Raw genomic sequence first — 20,664 nt, 5'->3', positions numbered from 1 at the left:
AAAAAGACACTGTATTTTCCCTCATTTTGGAGGAAATAGGGAAAGAGACCCAGGAAGGATAAAAGCAAAAAATCAGAATATCAATTTGTACTGACAAATCATTTGGTACTAAATTCTAAAGACACGCAGAGTGCATGAAGAACTGATGGCTTGATTAGCTCTTGTGGCACAATTGAAGGAGCTGTCTCACAGATTCTTGATTTGGAGAAACACTTTGATCTTTGTTCAAGTCAATTCATGAACATCAACTGACAAGACTGCATGAAACACCCTGATGGTTAGGTCCAAACTCCAAGCAAACTATTTAGTTTCATTAAGGGCTTCCAGAAAAGGTGACCAAGACAATCCTTTCAGAAGCCAACACGCAAGTGACTCTTTAAATTCTACTCTGCACAATGTATGACCAACAGCTAACACACATATAAGCAATCAGTCAAGTATGGGAATATCTACTTTGTGACAAAAAAGAAAGCCACATTTCAATTTCACTCTCACTAAGGCATTGTAAGATTCTTATACAATATCAAAACTCTACGTCATTAATATCTCACAGGCAGAATACTTTAAAATAGCACTAAAATAGTTGTGCATATTTTTTGATGAAGAGAGGAAAATAAACTTGCTAAACATTTCATAAAATAGAGTAAGATATTAAGAAATTAATTAGAGGGCTTTCTTTTCTATAGTTAATTTTTTAATTGCAGTTTAACCCCCTTTTAGAAAGGGGATTGTTTCAAAGGGCTCATTTTTGCACCCACCCTGTCAAAGAAGGTCAGAAACACTCAAGTATAAAGTCACTGCACTACTGTGGCACAAACAGTTTCTGCGGCTAAAATCAAACAAAGACCAATTAAACTAATCATAACGTTCCAGTGAACACAAGGAAGCTCACCTGGTATTTCTGGACTTCTTTCGTGAATTTTCAAATCTACTCAGTTCTTGGTATTATAATTACCTTGACCAAAATACTGTGAAATTACTGCTCTGATCTACTAATGGCTGAAAAAATCAAGTCGTTGTGGTTTCATGCCAAGGGGCCATAGTAAGGTGGCGCAATGATTTCTGACACAGAAGACAACTTCTAAAAACTCGAAAGGGAAAATTAACGGGATGTGGTTTACATTGCCAAAGACTGTTCATTAATTACCAATTTAATCACTGCTGGAGGCATGACATTACAAAAATCTGGCTGAAAGTTCTAATAGATTATGAAGACCACCTAAGAAGAGTGACCAAGAAATGTACAAAACAATTAATACTGTTTCACTGCTATCAAAGACACTCAGATTATTTTACATCAAGTGAAGCAAAGGAATTAGTAGCTTCACAGTGCCACCACTAGGAACTGTAAATACAATAGCACACAATTAGTAATGCACATGTGACTTTTCGTTTAAGGCATATATCCTTGGGAAAGCAGAACATGATAAGAAGAACAAAAGAAACATTAAAAAATGAAACGAATAAAGATTTAAACTCTACTCTTGTGCATGCTGAGCAATAACAAAATAGGCAATATAAAATACAGCTTTAGTAATGGTGATATTCATCCTGGGATGTTCAACACAGCACTGAACAGCCATATGGAAAATGTCCACAGCCATTAATACTTGCATAAAAGGAGTGTTCCCGATGCTAAGACACCTAGCCCTAGCTTCATGCATTCATAGCAACCTCAAATAAGACTTTTGAGGCTAGGGGTTCATGGCCACATAATAGAAAAGATGCTTGAGGTTTTTTTTTCCTCCACAACAATGCTGGTATTTTGTATGACTTTGAAGATATGCTAGCAAGCTAACAATATGTTTTCTAAGAAGTCTAGTAACTATTGTTAGGATAGCAGACTTCAAATCAACTTACATTTAGACATAATAGATAAACCATTATTTAAAATAATACGGAATAAAAACCGCTGCTTTGTATAGAGCTATTTATGCTGAACATAGAAGTACGCCAGCATTCTTCTTATCTAAAATGCAACTATAAAAAGATCAGCTCTACATTCAAAGTGTCTTACTGGTCTGAAATGGATTTTGTACATTAAATCTTTTGGTGATTGTGTTGAAGTAAAAAATGAGGATATATTTTCATTTCAGTGCCCTGGGCATAGACATTCCAGCTCATAAGGAGAATAAAAATTACTAAATAAAATCTGTATGTTATTAAAAGTTTTAGATTTTTTAACTAAAAATTCACTCTGTATGTTATTAAAGGTCTTAGATTTTTAAATAAGTGATAATTGATGTCCTTTCATACAAAATGACAAATGTAAAGTTAACATACTTCTTCCTAACAGTATAACTGACAATATGTGTAATTAGGGAAAATACAAAATTTTAACTTGAACTTAATTTAAAGCTTTGATTCCTAAGAGTCTATTTATTTAACTAACACAGCCAATATTCATAAGTATGTAAGTATAATCTTATACATATTTGTATGATATATACTTAGAACACATATATATGAAAACTACAGAAAAAGTTACTATTACATATTATCAAAAAATGTTTAGTGTTTTTTACCAATTGAATGGCAAATGCTTCTTTTATTACTTGGAGAAGATCTAGTGATCTTATCTAAATCTGCTACAATTATCAGCATGACAGACTAGTGCCATTTAAATCAATAATTTCCAATCAACATCAAAAGTATGTGGCTGATGTCTCACCCTTCATGGCAATAAAATGCCTGTCAAAGGTTTAATTTGCAAAAGAGCAACTTGCATTCTCTTAGCTCTCTTAAGCCATTTGGATTCGTTTCCAAAGGTGAGTTTAAAAAAAAGTCACTGTGTGGTTACTGGTCTTTGCAGTTAACTAAGAGCTGACCAAACTAAAATCCTTTCCCATGTATACTGTTTTATTTAAAGGATTCAAACATTCCTTCAGGTTTTTAAAGATGGATACTGTAAACCTTCCAGGACTTGCTGCTAACTTGCAGTTTGACCCTGCTACCTGCTATGTGAGAAAAGGCTCCTAAACCAGTTGAGTGTAATGGGTGGGCCATTATGCTAACAGATGAAATGTTAGGAGAAAAACTTCAAGTCTGTTTTATAATAGCATTGTAATTACTTCCTGATAGTTCTTTCTAAAATGCCATCCAGATACCTAACAACTATCTTCAAACCATACTCTTATGCTACATAATTACTGCTTAAACAAAACAAAAACATATTTATAAATTCATTGATCATTATGATTAGACTAATTACACTGAAGTTTCATCCTGATTCTCTTTTTAGATTTAGATTTTCTACTTATAAAATAGATTTTATTCTGTTAAAAAAGTTATAATTAAACGTACGTAGCATCCTTCTTCTGATATGTTCAAAATGCTTCACTAATACGCTAACAAAAATTCCAAGAACTGTGGGTAGCAGGACTATCATCCTTTATTTTGCTTAGAGTGTATGAATTCTAAACTTAAGCACATCAAATGCGAACATCCCTTTCAGATACCCATACAAGTATATCAGTATTATTAAATGTAATGGTGGGCTTATTAAATGCATTTTTTAAAAAGCAATTATATTCCAATGCAAAATAATTAGCAAAAGCATCTGAAAAAGATTAGCTTTTATTTTTTATTTTTATTTTATTTTATTATTTTTTGAGATGGAGTCTGTTGCCCAGGGTGGAGTGCAGTGGAACAATCTTGGCTCACTGCAACCTCTGCCTCCCGGGTTCAAGCGATTCTTGTTCCTCAGCCTCCTGAGTAGCTGGGACTAGAGGCATGCGCCACCGTGCCTGGGTAATTTTTTGTATTTTTGGTAGAGATGGGGTTTTGCCATGTTAGCCAAGCTGGTCTCGAACTCCTGACCTCAAGTTATCTGCTCACCTTGGCCTCCCAAAGCATTGGGATTATAGGCGTGGGCCACCGCACGCAGTCTATTTTTATTTTTTTGAGACAGAGTCTTGCTCTGTTGCCCAGGCTGGAATGCAGTGGCGCAATCTCCACTCACTGCAACCTTCGCCTCTCGAGTTAGAGCAATTCTCCTGCCTCAGCCTCCTGAGTAGCTGGGACTATAGGCGTGTGCCGCCATGCCTGACTAATTTTTCTATTTTTAGTAGAGATGGGTTTCGCCATGTTGGTCACGCTGGTCTCAAACTCCTGACCTCAGGTGATCTGTCTGCCTCAGCCTTGCAAAGTGCTGGGATTACAGGCAAGATTAGCTTTTAAAATTCTATTTGTACATATCTGGGTGAAAAGTGTATGGGGAAATGAGAGTAATAAAGAAAAATAATAAAAAAAGAAATATTTTCTTGAAAAAAATTACATTTTCTTCGTGTCTGTGTTTATATATTATACAATCAAGAAGTCTCTTTTGAATTACATACTGGGTGGACTGCTGAAGCTACCAAACTCCTGAGTTGCACTTAAAAAAATCATTTAAAGTACATGTGGAAAAAAATGAAAAACACAAATATCACACTTAAAACTTATATTAGTAAAATCCAACCTTTGAAAATCTTCATAGAACAAAAGGAACAGGAAGAAAAGAAACATAAAATACAGACCCAGAGCAATGAAATCTGTCTCCTATAGACATAATTTCAGGGAGCAAATGAAACAGGTTAAAGGAGTTTCTAAAGGCACAAAGATACGAATGAATCATATAAACGACTTTCATGAAAAAAACTTGAAAGGCAATAAGTAGTCGTACCAAGTATTCACTAAAATATGCAATGGTAGTCCTGCCAAAAATTTAGAAAAATTAAAAGGTTTATGGTATCTGTGTTTGTGAGTTGTCCTTTAAGGGAAATTACAGCTTAAATCTTTCCCGAGGATAACTTAAGTGGAGTCTGTACATAAGGATCCACCCAATAAGATTACCAAGAGTTGTTTTCAGTGTCTTAGAAACAGCTTTCCATTCCAGGCTAGCAGTCTAAAGCTGCACTCATTTTGAAAAGGAATGTTTTGCAGTATTGTGATTCAAGGCAGAACTGAAAGCTGAACTCTAATCAGAGTCCCAGAATACGGGAAAAGCAGGTATGTGTAAGGATTTGGCATACACACATCATAACAACAAAGAAAGGTATCATAATGTACAATTCGAGAATAGCAAGAAAAGAATGATATAAGCTTAAGTCCCCAAGTGGCAAAAGTAATCTTATCTGTAACTGACTTCAGACAAGGGAACACTAACTTCCTCTGCTCAATTCTGTTTTAAAGACCTTCAGAAAAACACTTATTTTTCCTGTTTACAAACCTACTAAGAAGCTCCTTATAGCAAAGTTTTCATATTTAAGCTCATTTTTTATTAGTTGACACTCAGAGGATATGAAAAATAGCCTGTCACTATTCCCTTCATTTATTCATTCAACAAACATTTACTAAATACTATTACTTGATGCTGGGGATACAAGGTCCTTGGACTTTGAAATAGCTCACAGTTGAATGAGAGAAAGAGATTCGTAATTAGATAATTATATTGGGATGAATGCATGCTATGGTAGAGAATAATAGAAAAAGATATAGGAAAGAGAATTAACTTCACTGCAAGGAGCCATGAGGAGAGTGTTTATCGAAGTGCTATTTCAGTTTCAGTGCGATTTCAGTAGAAATTAATAAGGGAAGATGGGTATTTCAAGGCAACAACAGCAAATGCTTGACACAAGAATGAAAGAGTATGGCACATTTTAGACACAGTAAGTAACTTATAACTGGACTGTAGAATGAAAAAAATGAGAGACAGGTAAGAGATGAGGCCGTAAAGGGAGGGGACAGGATTTGCAAGGACATGAGGCCATGCTGAGTAGTTGGAAGTTTATTCTCTTAGGTAAGTGGGGCTACCAGATGGATTTTGAGGCTTCATAGAGTCAAATGACCACTTAAGCTATTTCCCAGTTATCTCTTCTTTACCTTTTGTAAGCCTTTCTTTCTTACAAGTAGACCTTTGATTTCAATACTTTAACCCTTTTCTGAATCTCCTGTAAATTCTCACTTTCTCTCAGCCCAGAACTAAATACAAAAGTCTCACAAGTAGCTAACTGTACTGAGTACATGGACATTGTCCCATGACTACATGTTTCTATTTAAGTCCTATAATAGCAATTATTAAAATAGCTCTTCTCATTATTTTTGGTATTCACCAGAAGGACTTAGTTTAGGTGTATAGAAACAAAGTACAGAGGAATAAAATAAAGAAACTGCTAAAGAAGTTTTAAACCAGTGGTCCTTTAAGTAATAAATAATAACTCCTATAACTCAATAGCCACCCCCATCCCTCAAAACAAACTGTTAACCCGATTAAAAAGTGGGCTAAGGATTTGAATAGACATTTCTTCAAAGAAGACATAAAAATGGACAACAGATACAGGTACATGAAAAGATGTTCAATGTCACTAGTCATCAGGAAAATGCAAATCAAGATCACAACGAGATACCACTCCATGCTTTTTAGAATGGCTATTATCTAAAAAACAAAAGTGGCAAGTGTTGGTGAGAATGTGGAGAAAGTGGAATCCTTGCACATCGTTGGTGGTAATATAAAATAGTGCAATTGTTATGGCAAAACAGTATGAAGGTACCTCAAGAAATTAAAAACAGAACTACCATATATCCAGCAATTCCACTTCGGGGTACTTATCCGAAAAAGCTGAAATCAAGATCTTGAAGTGATTTTTAGCACTCTTATGTTCACTGCAGCATTGTTCACAATAGCCAAGATGTGAAAACCACCTAAATGTCTACTGACAGATAAATGGATAAAAATAATGTGGTATATATATACACAGTGGAATACCACTCAGCTTTAAAAAAGCAGGAAATCCTGTCACATTCTACAACATAGATAAGCCTCTATGACATTATGCTAAGTGAAATAAGCCAGTTATAGAAAGACAAATACTGCATGATTCCACTTATATAAAGTATCTAAAATAGTCGGATTCATGGAATCAAACAGTGAAATAGTGGCAGACAGGGACTGGAGGGGAGGGGGAAATGGGCAGTTACTAATCTACAGGAATAAAGTTTCATCTAAGCAACATGAATAAGTAATGAAGATCTGCAATAAAACATTGTACCCACTCAAATTTTTTTTTAAAAAGTAGCTCTCATGTTAACTGTTCTTACCGCAATAAAATGTTTAAAAAATCGAGTCTAATCTATGAACGTAATACGCCCATTTATTTATTCTTTTATATCTTTCAGAATGTTTTAGTTTTCTGCCTAAAGGTCTTGTATATTTCTTGTTAGCTTTATTCTTAGCATACTATGTATTTTTAATGTTCCCGTAAATATTTTAAAACTTTTTGTTTGCAATAAATAATTTAAAAAGATAAACTTTAAGATATAATTTACATCTAGTAATATGCCCCCATTTTAAATTTGATGTTTTAACGAATGTACACACCTGTGTAATCAGACACAACAAAGCTATAAATATTTTCCATCCCTCTAGGACGTTTGCTCATGATATCCCACCTACCCTGGCATCAGGCAACCACCAATTGGCTTTCTGTCATGCTACATTAGTTTTGCCTGTTGTAGAATTTCATGTGAATGTAATTATATATGTCCTTTTTTGTGTTCTCAGCATAATATCTCCAAGATTCATTTACATTATTGTGCATCTCAGGGTTCTGTTCCTTTGTATTGCTGGCGTAATATTATATTGTATGGCTATATCAGGATGTGTTTATTCACTTGTCTGGTGATGGACATTTAAATTTTGCCCTGTTTCTGGGTACTACAAACAAAACTGCTCTGAAATTTTGTGTAAAAGTCTTTGAATAACCATGTGTTTTTAGTTTTTTTTGGTTATATACCTTAAAATGGAATTGCTGGGGTCACGTAAGTGTATGTTTAGCTTCATAAGTAATGGCCTGTTTTTCAAGATGGTTGTACCATTTCACATTCCTACTGGCAAAATGTGAGAGTTCTAGTTGCTCCAGATTCCTCCCACACTTGTTACTGTCAGTCTTTTAAATTTTAGCCATTATCATAGTGGTATCTCACTGTGACTTTCAGTTTCATATGCTTGATAACTAATGATACTAAAGATATTTCTAATGTGCTTGTTGGCCATTTGTATATCTTATTGAAATAGAATTTATTTTCAAATATTAATTTTATGTCCAGTAATCTTGTAATTTTGGGAGAATTTTCTATGTACAAATTATACTTCTGGTGAATAATGGTAATTTTATTGGTCTCTTTTCATATGTTATGCCTTTTTATTTCTTCTTCTTGTCTTAGGTTCCCCATTATGATATTGAACAGAAGTGGTAGTGGAATTTCCTGTCTTTTAATCTGTTACAAATGGAAAGCCTTCAATATTTCACAATTAAGTATGTTTACTATAGGCTTTTTATGCATACATTTTAGCGGATTAATAAAATAATAAAGTTCCTTTCTATCCCTTGAGGCTAAGAAATGTGGTTCTTCTCTCTCTATGGATCATGAATGGATGTTGGTATTTTTCCAACCTTTTTCTATATCTGCTTGATTTTTCTTTATTCTGTTAATGTTGTCAATTACATTGCTTGAGTTTTGAAAAATTAAACAATCTTGCATTCCTAGAATAAATCCAAATTGACCATGGTATGTTAACTTTTTAAAACACTTCTGGGTTGAATTTGTTAATATTTTCTATAGGATTTTTACATCTATGTTCATAACTGAAATTTCCCACTAATTTTCCTTTCTTACAATAAACTTAGAGTGATTTTGTTATAAAGAAAAGCTAGATCATAAGAATGCCACATATTTATGGCTTATTCCACTGGGACACTTGTTCTTGGAAGTCAGCCACCATGCTATGAGGAAGCCCACACTAGAGAAGTAAAGAGACCATATGGAGAGGCCACATGTAGGTGTTCCAACTGACAGTCTGGCAGAGGTCTTATTAGCTGAAAGCCAGCCCCAGACGTCATGGAACATAAACAAGCCACTACCTCTGTGTCCTATCTGAATTCTTAACTCACAGAATCTATTAACCTAATCAGATGGTTGTTTTTTGCCAGTAAGTTTTGCAGTGTGTGTCTGTGTGTGTGTGTGTGTGTGTGTGTGTGTGTGTGTTTCTGTAAGTAGAGATGGGGTGTCACTATTGCCTAGGCTGGTCTCAAACTCCTGGACTCAAGTGATCCTCCCACCTCAGCCTCTCAAAGTGTTGGGTATGGGCGTGAGTCACCATGCCTAGCCCTGCAGTGGTTTTTAATGCAACAATAGATAACTTGAAAGAGGAAGTGTGGGAAAATATCTTGGGACTGTTCAAAGCACAGTCTCATAAGCAATAGGGTACTTCTTTGGGTAAACGTGAAACAAATGCAACAAGGTGACCAACCTGGCATGTAGCTACCTAGCTATATGGCACAGAGCTGCTCTTTCTGGGAAAAACAACTACTAACACATGATGGTGCTATGGTGAGACTGTCAGTTTTCTGATTCATGAAGATGTTTGTGTCCTCCTAAATTTTAAGGGCTCCTATTATTATACGTTCATTATTATCTGTGAAGCACTACACAAAAATATGTACAAAAATGTGGTTTAATAAAAAGATGGCAGTATATGATAGGAAAGTGGCCTGACTTTGGAATCTAATAAGGCTCAGGTTCAAATCCTGGATTCACCCTTTACTGATTCTGTGACTTTGTACAAGTTACCTTGCCTATTGGCCTCAGTCTCCATGGTGCTAAGTAAAATAAAAATTATTGCTCCTGAAATACTTAGTAGGTATTCAGTAATAATAGACATCATTATTATATTCTAACATTTCCAATAAAATTAACCTCCATTGACAAAATACAATCTTAGAGTACAACTACAGTTATAAAACTGTTTTTTGTTTATAAAAACAAAAAACAGATTATTCATGTATATGTGGAAATTATATTCCCAGATCTTACTTTTCCTCATCACTAACACTGCTTTGTAGGAATAATGATCAAATGGTCCTACAAGTATGAATTTATCTTTATCAGTTCAGTAAGCACACTAAGTATTTACAATGTACAGTCTGTAGAAAAATAACATAGCAAAAATACAAGCAAATTACTTCCCTCCTCCCCATGATTACAATGAACAACTTATGGTCTTTTTAAACCAATGCTCCTCACATCACTTAGCTGCCTGTTGCAGAATGGGGTGGCTGCGTTGGTACTGTGCTTATTCCCCGCCTTTAGGGCTGCATCTCTTCTTGCTTGCTCAAGCAGAACTCTTGCTCTTTCCTTAAGTTCTTCTTGTCTAGATAACATTCGATGCTTAAAAGCAAAGATACAGAATTAGAAGCCAAAAAAAGAACTGGTAATCTACATTTGTAAACTAATGAAAGGTTAGACAATCTGCTGAAATAATAGAGATTATGAATAAGATTGTAGCTTCATGAGATTACCTATAGAGAATGTTAATGTTGACTAGAAACCATGGAATGAATATATAAATCTTGATATGAGGGAAATACATCTTTACTGTCTAAAACTGGATTAAATTTAATTATAATTTTATTAGAACATATTCTCGTTAGGTATAAGGCTAATATATATTCTATATATTCTATTTGCTCATAAACACAGTATAATCTGACAAAGACATTTTTTAAAGTTCAGAGTTTTATTTTCAGTCTTAAAGAATTGATAACAACATGTCTCTCAAATTTGAACGTTGATAAATATTAAATATCTGTGGCAATAATCCTTTAAATTCTTAAGAATGTTTATAGAAAATTCAAAGTTATTATATTTCATTAAAAAAAAGTAAAACTAGTCTTCTCCATTGCTCACTATCCTTATAACAAAACAACTGAAAATATTATAATTGAAAAAGTATTCTCCTGGATTAATCTGTAATTTTACAATATAATTTTGGAGAACAACAGATATCGTCCATCAACAGAGATCAGTTCTTAAATACATTAACCAAAAGCACAAATATTCATACTCCTTATAGTCCAAATTCCTTTTTTTTCTACTAAGTAACCAACTTCTGGCTTTAGATGTCTATTACTATTATCTGACACTTAATTTCTTTTACTTCCCTCTCATTGCATAGTTTTGGTTCAATCATAAGTATCATTGTCAAGGAAAATAAAATAAGTATAGCTATTACTTTATTTCATATTATGTGAAACCATCTTTTTAAAGATTAGTTCAGCATTTTGGGTTTCTTTGTGGTCTTTATATTTTACTGTAACTATTTTTAAAGCTTTTTTTCTATCATCTTAAAGAAGAAAAGATTTTTCTTAAAATGTACAATTCAGTGCTTTTTAGTATTTCATAAGGTTATGAACTATCACCACTACCTAATTCCAGGACATTTTCATCACCCAAGATTTTTAAGAGGATTAAACAAAAATTCTTAATAGATACAAATAAATGTATAAGTGATAATGATAAGTCTAAGTTCATGTTGAATAGGACACAATAGAATTTAGTTACAATATCAACAGTGTCTCAAAAACAGACAAAATTAATTAAATGAACACTGAATTTTCAGTCAAGACATCAGGCTGTTAATCCCTCTTCCACTAATAATAAGCAATGTAACATTGAGCAGGTCAGTTAAAAACGTACTGCATTCCATTACATGATGTGGAGTCAGACAGACCTGGGTTCAAATATCAGTTCCACCACTTAATTATGGGCATGTTAATTTATCTAAGCCTCAGTTTCCTCGTTTATAAAATAAGGATAGAAATAGACCAACTCTCAGAAGGACAGGGCAAAGATTAAATAATAGCATAATGTACTGAGCACTGGCGCATGACAAGCACTGAATAAACGTTAAGTATTTGTTTTAATCCCTCGATTTCTTAATCTTTGAAATGAGGGATCATCTTTAAGATTCCACTAGCTCCGAATTCTGTGATTTTATAGTCTTTTGGTGATTCCAACCAGCTACAAAGACAGTGAAAAAATGTTTTGGTCTTAAGAACAAAATCAAATCACCAGAAGACTATAAAATCACTAATTGTGTTTAAGAGCACATAAACACAATTTTAAAAAAAATTTTCCTGGCTAGAAATGCAATTCACTACAGAGATTTCAGAAAATAAATACAAGTTAAAAAGACGATAAATAAAAATTAGTAGTAGTCCTGGTACCCAGAGATAATAACTGTAGAATCATGCTTTTTTTTTTTTTCCCCCTTCACTTATTGTATTTTGAGCATTTTCTTATGGTCTTAAATATTTTTTTAAACATAATTTTAAAATTATTTTATTATTTTACTTTTTTGAGACAGGGCCTCGCTCTGTCACCCAGGCTGGAGTCCAATGGCACAATCACGGCTTACTGCAGCCTTGACCTCTCAGGCTCAAGCAATCCTCTCACTTCAACCTCCCAAAGTACTGGGATTACAGGTAAGCCACCATGCCCAGCCTAAAACATGATTTTTAATTGGCTACCTAACATTACATTGTATAGACACATCATACGGTAGTTAATTTGTCTTATTTTGCTGAACATTTAGGTTGCACACAATTTTTTACTATCATAAATAATGCTTTTATGAATATCTTTAGAGGTACATTTTTATTATACAATTCTCTTTTTTTTTTTTTTTTTTTTCTGAGATGGAGTTTTGCTCTTGTTGCCCAGGCCGGAGTACAACGGCGCCAGCTCGGCTCACCACAACCTCCGCCTCCCGGGTTCAAGCAATTCTCCTGCCTCAGCCTCCCAAGTAGCTAGGATTACAGGCATGTGCCACCACCCCAGCTACTTTTGTATTTTTAGTAGAGACGGGGTTTCTCCATGTTAGTCAGGCTGGTCTCGAACTGACCTCAGGTGATCCGCCTGCCTTGGCCTCCCAAAGTGCTGGGATTACAGGCATGTGCCACAGTGCCCAGCTATATTATACAATTCTAATTATTTCCTTAGGAAAAATTCCTGAAAGTAGGATCTAATGAGATAAAGATTTTTAAGGAATTTGATGCACATTGTTAAATTGCCCTTCAGTAATGTTGACCACATTATATTTGGGCTAAAATTATTTTTTAATGCTATTACGATAAGATGTTATATGCATCAAGTGGAGAAGCACAGACTTTGAAGACAAGGTTGCTTTTTAATTCAAACTTTAACATTTATCATATAACCTTAAGTAACTCTGCAAACCCCAGATTTCCCACATATAATATAGAATTTGACTACTTACCTTATGGGTTGTAAAGTTTAAGAGATATGTGTAAGATAGATAACTGTCATCACATGTATTAGGCACCCAAATGGACAACATTATGACTTTGTTAAGTATACAAAGTCATATTAAAGTTACTAAATTTCCTCTAATCCAATGGTTTTAATTGTAAGAATTACTATTATTTTATGAACTACTAAGAACAAACGTTGTCAATTAAACTCTAATATACTATCTATTATAAATAACATATTGATTGAGAAGTTAAAATGTAAGAAGATGTGTATCTGAGAATTGAAATACTGTGTACAAAAGAGAAACAGATTTTTAATTGTCCAAAATTCAGTTGCTATATACAATTTTAAAAGCCTACCAAATGTCAGCACCTATATTACAGTGTTTATTGTTAGACATTACTTTTGCCAATCCAGTGTCAATAAAAATCTTTAAACTTACCCTAAGCAAAATTCTGAGTAAGTCAATGGCCAAAGAGAAAACATATATGGAGCTATGAATAGACGTTGCTTCTATCATCCAGTACACTTTAATCATCTGAATAGAATCACAGAATGATAGTTTCACAGCTAAAGGGGTTCTTAAAGATTACTTCATTTAACATACATGGAAAATAAGATTGAGAGAGGCTAAATAGCTAGTTAACATGTCATTACTAATTTATTGGGAGAGCCAAAACAAGAATCCAGGCTTACTGATTCCCAGTCCAGGGTATTTTAACATTTTAAATATCAATCAATTTCTAGTTTTAACTAAACATATTTGCCTTAAAAATCTGGTTTTTAAGAAAAATTTGGCCAGGTGCGGTGGCTCACGTCTGTAATCCCAGCACTTTGGGAGAGTGAAGCAGGAGGATTACCTGAGGTCAGGAGTTCAAGACCAGCCTAGCCAACGTGGTGAAATCCCATCTCTACTAAAAATACAAAAATTAACTGGGCATGGTGGTACACACCTGTAGTCTCAGCTACTCGGGAGGTTGAGGCAGGAGAATCACTTGAACCCAGGAGGCGAAGGTTGTAGTGAGGTAAGATCACACCACTGCACTCTAGCCTGGGTGACAGGGCCAGACTCCATCGCCCCGCAAAAAAACAAAATAAAAATCTGTATTGAATATTACAAGTTAGGGTCATCAAGTTCTTGTAATTGTCATTCACTAGATGTTTATTGATTATCTACTATGCGTGGACATTATGCTGTCCTGAAAGCTTTCAGAGAGATTTAGCTATTTAGGACTTTTGATTTGAGGTTTATGATTAGGAGAACAGGGGCTTGCTTTGACAGCTACTATACTTCTTTAATTCTAATATGTAAATTCTTTCTTGACACCTCTGAAACCTTATAAATGGCAGAATCTTACACTCTCTGTCATTCAGGTGGCAGTCAAGACATGGTTGTCTATCTATATATATATTGTTTGATATTTCTGTTGGCATGATGACAATTCCTTGATGTTTCAGTCAACACCACTTGAGGACTATGTGAGAAAGAAACGTAACTCCAGATTACTGTCTAAAAATCTTCTGTTGAGACCTTCTGGTAAAGCCAAGACAGTGCTATTATCAATGAGTATACTGACCTGGAAGAAAATCCCAGAGACAGTTGTGGAGAAATGCTATGAATTCAGAGGTTCAGGCCGGACATGGTGGCTCACACCTGTAATCTCAGCACTTTGGGAGGCCGAGGTGGGTGGATCACTTGAGGTCAGGAGTTTGAGACCAGCCTGACCAACATGGAGAAACCCCGTCTCTACTAAAAATACGAAAGTAGCCGGGTGTGGTGGCGCATGCCTGTAATCCCAGCTTCTCGGGAGGCTGAGGCAGGAGAATTGCTTGAACCTGGGAGGCAGAGGTTGCGGTGAGCCAAGATGGTGCCATTGCACTCCAGCTTGGGCAACAAGAGCAAAACTCTGTTTCAAAAAAAAAAAAAAATCAGAGGTTCTCCAATTTTTTGGTCTCAAAATCCCCATATATTCTTAAAAATTACTGAGGATCCCAAAAAACTCTTGCTTATATAGATTATATCTATTGACATTTGTCATTTTTGATATTAAAACTGATACAATTTTAAAATACTTACTTTTTTCATTTAGAAGTAGCCACAATTAACTCATTAGATGTTAACACATTTTAATAGAAAATAATTACTTAAAAAACAAAAATTGAGAAGGATGGCATTATTTTACATATTTTATAAATCTCAATATAAAAGCAGCTGAATTCCTATATCTACTTTTATATTCAATCTGTTGAGATATCACAAATCATGTAACTTTCAGAAAATGCCATTATACTCTTGTGAGAGAATGAGTGTCATGAAGGCAAACGATGCCCTAGTATTATTATGAAAATAGCTTTAACTTCGGGTGTTCTCTGAGAGGGACTCGGAGAACTTCAGAGGCCCCCAAATCTGGCTTTGAGAACCATGTACTGTAACAATGCTTTTGATAGCACAGACGATAACTGTGCAGAAAAAAAAAAAAAAAAAAAAGGAATACCAACAACTCTAAATCAAAAAGTGATTCAGAAGAGTTGGATTCTAAATGTGAAAAACTTTTAGGAATACCTTAATCAATTTATTTTGCCTAAAATTTCCTCCTTATGTATACGTAAGAGTGTTAATATGATCAAATTATGCCTAAATAAGTCTAAAAGAGCTCTTTCAATAGATATAAAAATTCTGAGTGATAGGAAAACCACGTATCATAATTTTATTGACAATGTTGTTCTTTTTTGTTGTAGTACATAAAATAATAGTATATCTTATAACTGACTGTACCAGAGATACAAGTAAAAACAGTAAATTATTAATATCATCAGTAAGAGAAAGGTTAAAACTGTACAATATTCCCTTCATGAGGAGAAATTTGGATGCTGCTGGGATATTTAACCACAAATAATGATGGCACTAAATAAACCAATTAAAATATCTAAGGAAAATGCTTAAAATGTGAAATATTTACTTTGGCATTATACATTTTTATAATGATGTTCTTATTAAATGGAATATTGAAACAACTTTGACTTACTTTATAGTAGAATATTGTTTTTATAAGTAATATTTTTATTTGAAAAGTTGACATTCTTTATCCTTCAACTTTTTTTTCATAGTCTTATTACACAATATCCTTCAATGTTGAAATTGGGATTTGTAGGCTTAAAATATTATATCATAAATCTTAAATATAAAGCAGGTATATTTCAGGTTTTTCTTTTCTTGAGACAGGGACTTGCTATGTTACCCAGGCTGGTTTCAAATTCCTAGGCCAAAGCAATCCTCTTTCCTCAGCCTCCCAAATAGTGGGGACTTTGCCGCACACTACTGGATGCCTCAGGAATTTTTACAATAGACATTACACTTCACCTTTAATCATTTGCAACATCTATGAATGCAAAAAGAAACAAAAACAGAGAATAATTACTAAATATAGTATTCAGCATTCTAATTCACTTACCTGGACTATTTTTGATGAATGATCTGCATGATTTAAAGTGGTTCTATCAGCATCTGGATCAGACTCCGTCTGCCTCAGGGAAGCATGTTTTTTCTTTGCAAGGTCTAGATCTCTACTATATGAGTATCCAAGTTTAGAAGTAGGAGATAAACTCGTTTTTTTGATAGGCGATTCTGGATCTGATCTGCATTCTAAGGATCTGGAATTCTCTAATTTTTCTTTCTCCAAGTTACTACTGATGTCTAGAGTTTGAAGCTTTTGTTCATCTGTCTCCTCACAAATAAAGGGTGGAGACATATCCTTCTTCTTATCACTAACATATAAGTCACTCAATTCTAAAGTCTCAGCTTTCAATAGTCTCTTTTTGCCTAACAAAACCTGTGCTTGGGTTGAATCTGTATTGGAACATATTCCAGGGTCATCAGATCCTGAAGTCCTTCCAGAGCTCTGCTGAGACTTCTGGGGTTCTGTGTCACTTTTAGTCCTGCGACAGTAAGGGGAGGCTGTGCTTGGACTAAGGTGATCATCAGGAGTTTGACGCTCACTTTCTGACTCTCCAACCCCACTATCATTAACGAATACAGAGTCATCCTGTGATAAGAAGTCTACTGCTCCGCTGATGGGCTGTTGTAGTTCAGGCTCCCGCTTCAGATCACTAAGCTCTGCATAGAATTTTTCTTGATCAACAGAACTGTTTGTATCTGTTTCGTAGTTTCCAACTTTATATGTGCTTTTACTGCTGTTTTCCTCTATCTGAACAACATTTAGCTCTTGGCCACTGAAATGTGCCCTTATTTGATAGAGATAAGTCATAACAGTCAGTTTATCAGGAATTGCTAATAATACCATATCAGAAGGTTCCAATAATCGGGAAATTCCTATGCTGGCAAATCCATCGTATGCCTTCAAAGGAAGGAAAAACAAAAGATATGTTGAACAGTTCACATAATTCATACATTTTAAAAAGAGCACATTTTTAATTGTTGTTGTTGTTGTTATTGGAGGGTACATGTTATCGACATTATGTCACATGAAAATAACAAATTTCCAAAAGTCAGACATGTGTAAAAGTGGGGGGAGAGGCAAGAGAAAAAAGTGTAATAAATAAGAATTAAAATATTTTTTCCAATAAAGGAAATAAGCAAAAATGAGAGTTAAATTTTTTAAAACTCTGAGAATAGACTTTCAAGATAAGGAACTAAAGTATAAAGAAACATTAGACTAATCCATATTGAGCTTTATCATTTCTATCAACCTCTCTTTTCCACGGTCATGTAATTGCAGTGATTTGTGAAGAAAAGCACAGCTAGATAAGTCAAAAGAACTAACTACTAGATTACCTGATATAAAATACAAATAAATGCAATTTAAGTGTAGAAACAGAAACATTTTTTAAATGCTCAATTAAGACTGATTTTCATAATGAAAAGAGTGACTTCATTTTAATTCATTCGTTTTGGAAAGAATGAAATGTTCTGAGTACTACAACCTAGTTGAGAATGTAAGGCTGCATTGTATTATTTTTGTTAGCCTTTAAATGACTATGGCACATCAGGTTTTTCTAGTTTTGAATAATCAAAGCTGTTTCTCAATTTACAATTAATTATTACTATCCTGAACTAACCCTTGAAAACAGCATTGTGTTGCTAGGAAGCATTAAAAGTATGGCTAAAGGTTTAGATATACTCTCAGAGAAAGAAAGAACCCTCTAGATATATTCTTGCTCTGAGACGTAAAATGTTTACTCTTTTTAGGAACCTAGGATCATAATTCAAATTTTTTCTTAAAAGACATGTTAGAAAACTATGTAACAATTCAGAAGGAATCAGTCTTCTGCACTTACTTGTTAATCTTTAATTTCTACGTTTGAATTTAATCTTTGTCTCATATTCTTGTAGTTTAACAAACATTAAGGAACAAGTAAGAAAGAAAATGAAAAATAAATTGTGATATTAAAACCTCTTCAATTTTCACAGCACTAGGCTTCACAATATAGGTACCTCAAAATATTTACTAGAGAGAATGACTCTGTTGGTGTGCATGTATAGGCTTGTTTGTTATTTTACAAGTTTTAGGAAAATTGAAGTCATTTTCCTTTTCATGTGTCTTGACAACTTGACTGACAGGCATCAATAGCAGGCCATCAGGGAAAGCACCACAGGCAGTATTCTAAACATTCCCAAATTATCTAAAAACACTGACATATTGGTTAAGATCAGATGTCACAGGAAAATGCCTTTTTTTATTCAGCACTTTTTACAGACCCGGGGAAATGATTAGCTTCCTTGTGGGGAAACTCCTGCTGGTGTTTTGCTTCAGGTAGCAATTCATTTTATATACACTAATTACACTAAAAAAAAAAAATTAAAAACAAACTAGGTTTCTTGTAAGCAAGGTTTACGCTTTATAAAGGACTTTTCCCAAAGCTTAATCTCTTCTGCCCTGGTCAACTACCTACTTTTTTTTACCTGTTTGTGTGGGGTGAAAAAAGAGGTCTTTCTAAGAAAATTATCTTATTCGTTCCTACATGTTATTAAATTGGTAAGGAGGAGTTACTGCCAGTTATGTTATGCATCTGTATGAAATTTAAGACACAGGCATTGTTTTCCTATGGTGCTTTAAGTTCATTCAGGGGCACATGGGGTTATTGGGAAGAACTGTGTGAAGCTAGAAGTAATTTGCAGGTAGCAACTCAATGTAGCTATCAGGTAAGAAGCAGCAAATGATGAAAGGAAAGACGATGTAAAAACAATTATTTATTGAATAATACAATGAATAGAATCATCAAAGATAAAGCCTTTCAAAAGCCATGATTGTCTGTACTGGAAGATCTAACTGAAAAAAATTTTTAATGGGATGGTCTTCCGTATGGAGTAATATGTAAATCCAAAGTATGCTTACCATTATTAAGTTAATGAAAAGCTAATGTAAAGAAGTGTGACTTAAGCCTTAATGAGATTCCCCATATTCTTCACACATTTATAACGAGGTAGAATCAACAATATTTTCTTTTCAAAATTTTGAACAGTAAGGTGAAACATCCACTTTAAAAATGGTTTATTTTATAATGCTCATGTCTGTATTTAAATTGGCTTAGCATTTTGTTCAAATGTAAGAAAATGGAGGTAAAGTACTGCTATACCCAAAGATATAATTTAATTGTAATTAATGAAAAAGAAGCACTTCACTTTAACAGACACAGGCTCTCCAAAATTATACAAGAAATAATTCATGAGAACAATTTACTTTGTAACATGCCCATCTGAAGGGTGATTTCTACAAGAAAACTATACTGATTTTTAAAGATTATCTTTTTTTGGTGGCATATTTCAATAGAAACTGCCAGGTTTTTATTGCTCTATGGCCAGCATTATGCATTTGCAAAAAAACAAGCATTTTTGATTGTTTGTTTGTTTTTGGACACAGTGTCTTGCTCTGTCAACCAGGCTGGAGAGCAGTGGCGTGATCCTAGCTCACTGCAGTCTTGGGCTCCTGGGCTCCTGCGATTCTCCCACCTCATCCTCCCAAGTAGCTGGGACTACAGGTGCATGCCACCATGCTGAGCTAACATTTTCATTTTTTGTAGCGATGGGGTCTTGCTACATTCCCCAGGCTGAAGAAACAAAACCTTTTTGATGGCAATACACATTTTTGGTTTTAGAGAGCAATACAAGTGAAAAATTGTTTTGATTTAAAGACTTGTTAACTGAACTTCTATCAAGGTTCCAAGACTTTGTATCACCAGTCATTTTAATTATTTAATTTAAAGTATGTTAAGAACTTTAGACCAGAGGCTATTAACCACTTTGTCTCATGAACCCTTTTGGCAATGGGTCCCTTCTCAGAATAATGTTTTACATGGATAAAACATATAGAATTACAAAAGAAACCAATTATACTGAAAAATACACCTATGAAAGTATTACTTAAAATGAATTTGGGAAGTAGTAATATATGTGCTTTTTATGACTGCACTAATTAATCTGAAGACGTTATAAGCTTAAAAGGTATTTGCAGATATCTGCAGCAACAACTATAGCATGACATGAAAATATCGAAAATATCTGTGATTTCTAAAGGTGACAAAGTTTCAGCCATGGCTAACACTATGGTGGTTTAT

The 20,664-nt window shown here is 34.2% G+C and overlaps 1 protein-coding gene across 23 annotated transcripts in view; it reads right to left on the bottom strand.

Moving 5' to 3' along the window:
- The window catches only part of LOC105465127 (EH domain binding protein 1), a 406,349-nt gene that overhangs the window by 79,745 nt on the left and 305,940 nt on the right, over nucleotides 1-20,664 (bottom strand). For all 23 annotated transcript variants that reach the window (XM_071076797.1, XM_071076793.1, XM_011713372.2 and 20 more), the window contains 2 exons: nucleotides 16,545-17,447; nucleotides 10,063-10,206 (listed from right to left, as the gene is read on the bottom strand). In XM_071076797.1, the coding sequence (XP_070932898.1) occupies nucleotides 10,063-10,206; nucleotides 16,545-17,447 (1,047 nt within the window). The remainder of the gene's footprint in view (nucleotides 1-10,062; nucleotides 10,207-16,544; nucleotides 17,448-20,664) is intronic.

The sequence above is a fragment of the Macaca nemestrina genome, chromosome 13 (assembly GCF_043159975.1).
Source record: "Macaca nemestrina isolate mMacNem1 chromosome 13, mMacNem.hap1, whole genome shotgun sequence".
Taxonomy (NCBI): domain Eukaryota; kingdom Metazoa; phylum Chordata; class Mammalia; order Primates; family Cercopithecidae; genus Macaca; species Macaca nemestrina.
This window is presented reverse-complemented; position numbering and strand designations above follow the sequence as displayed.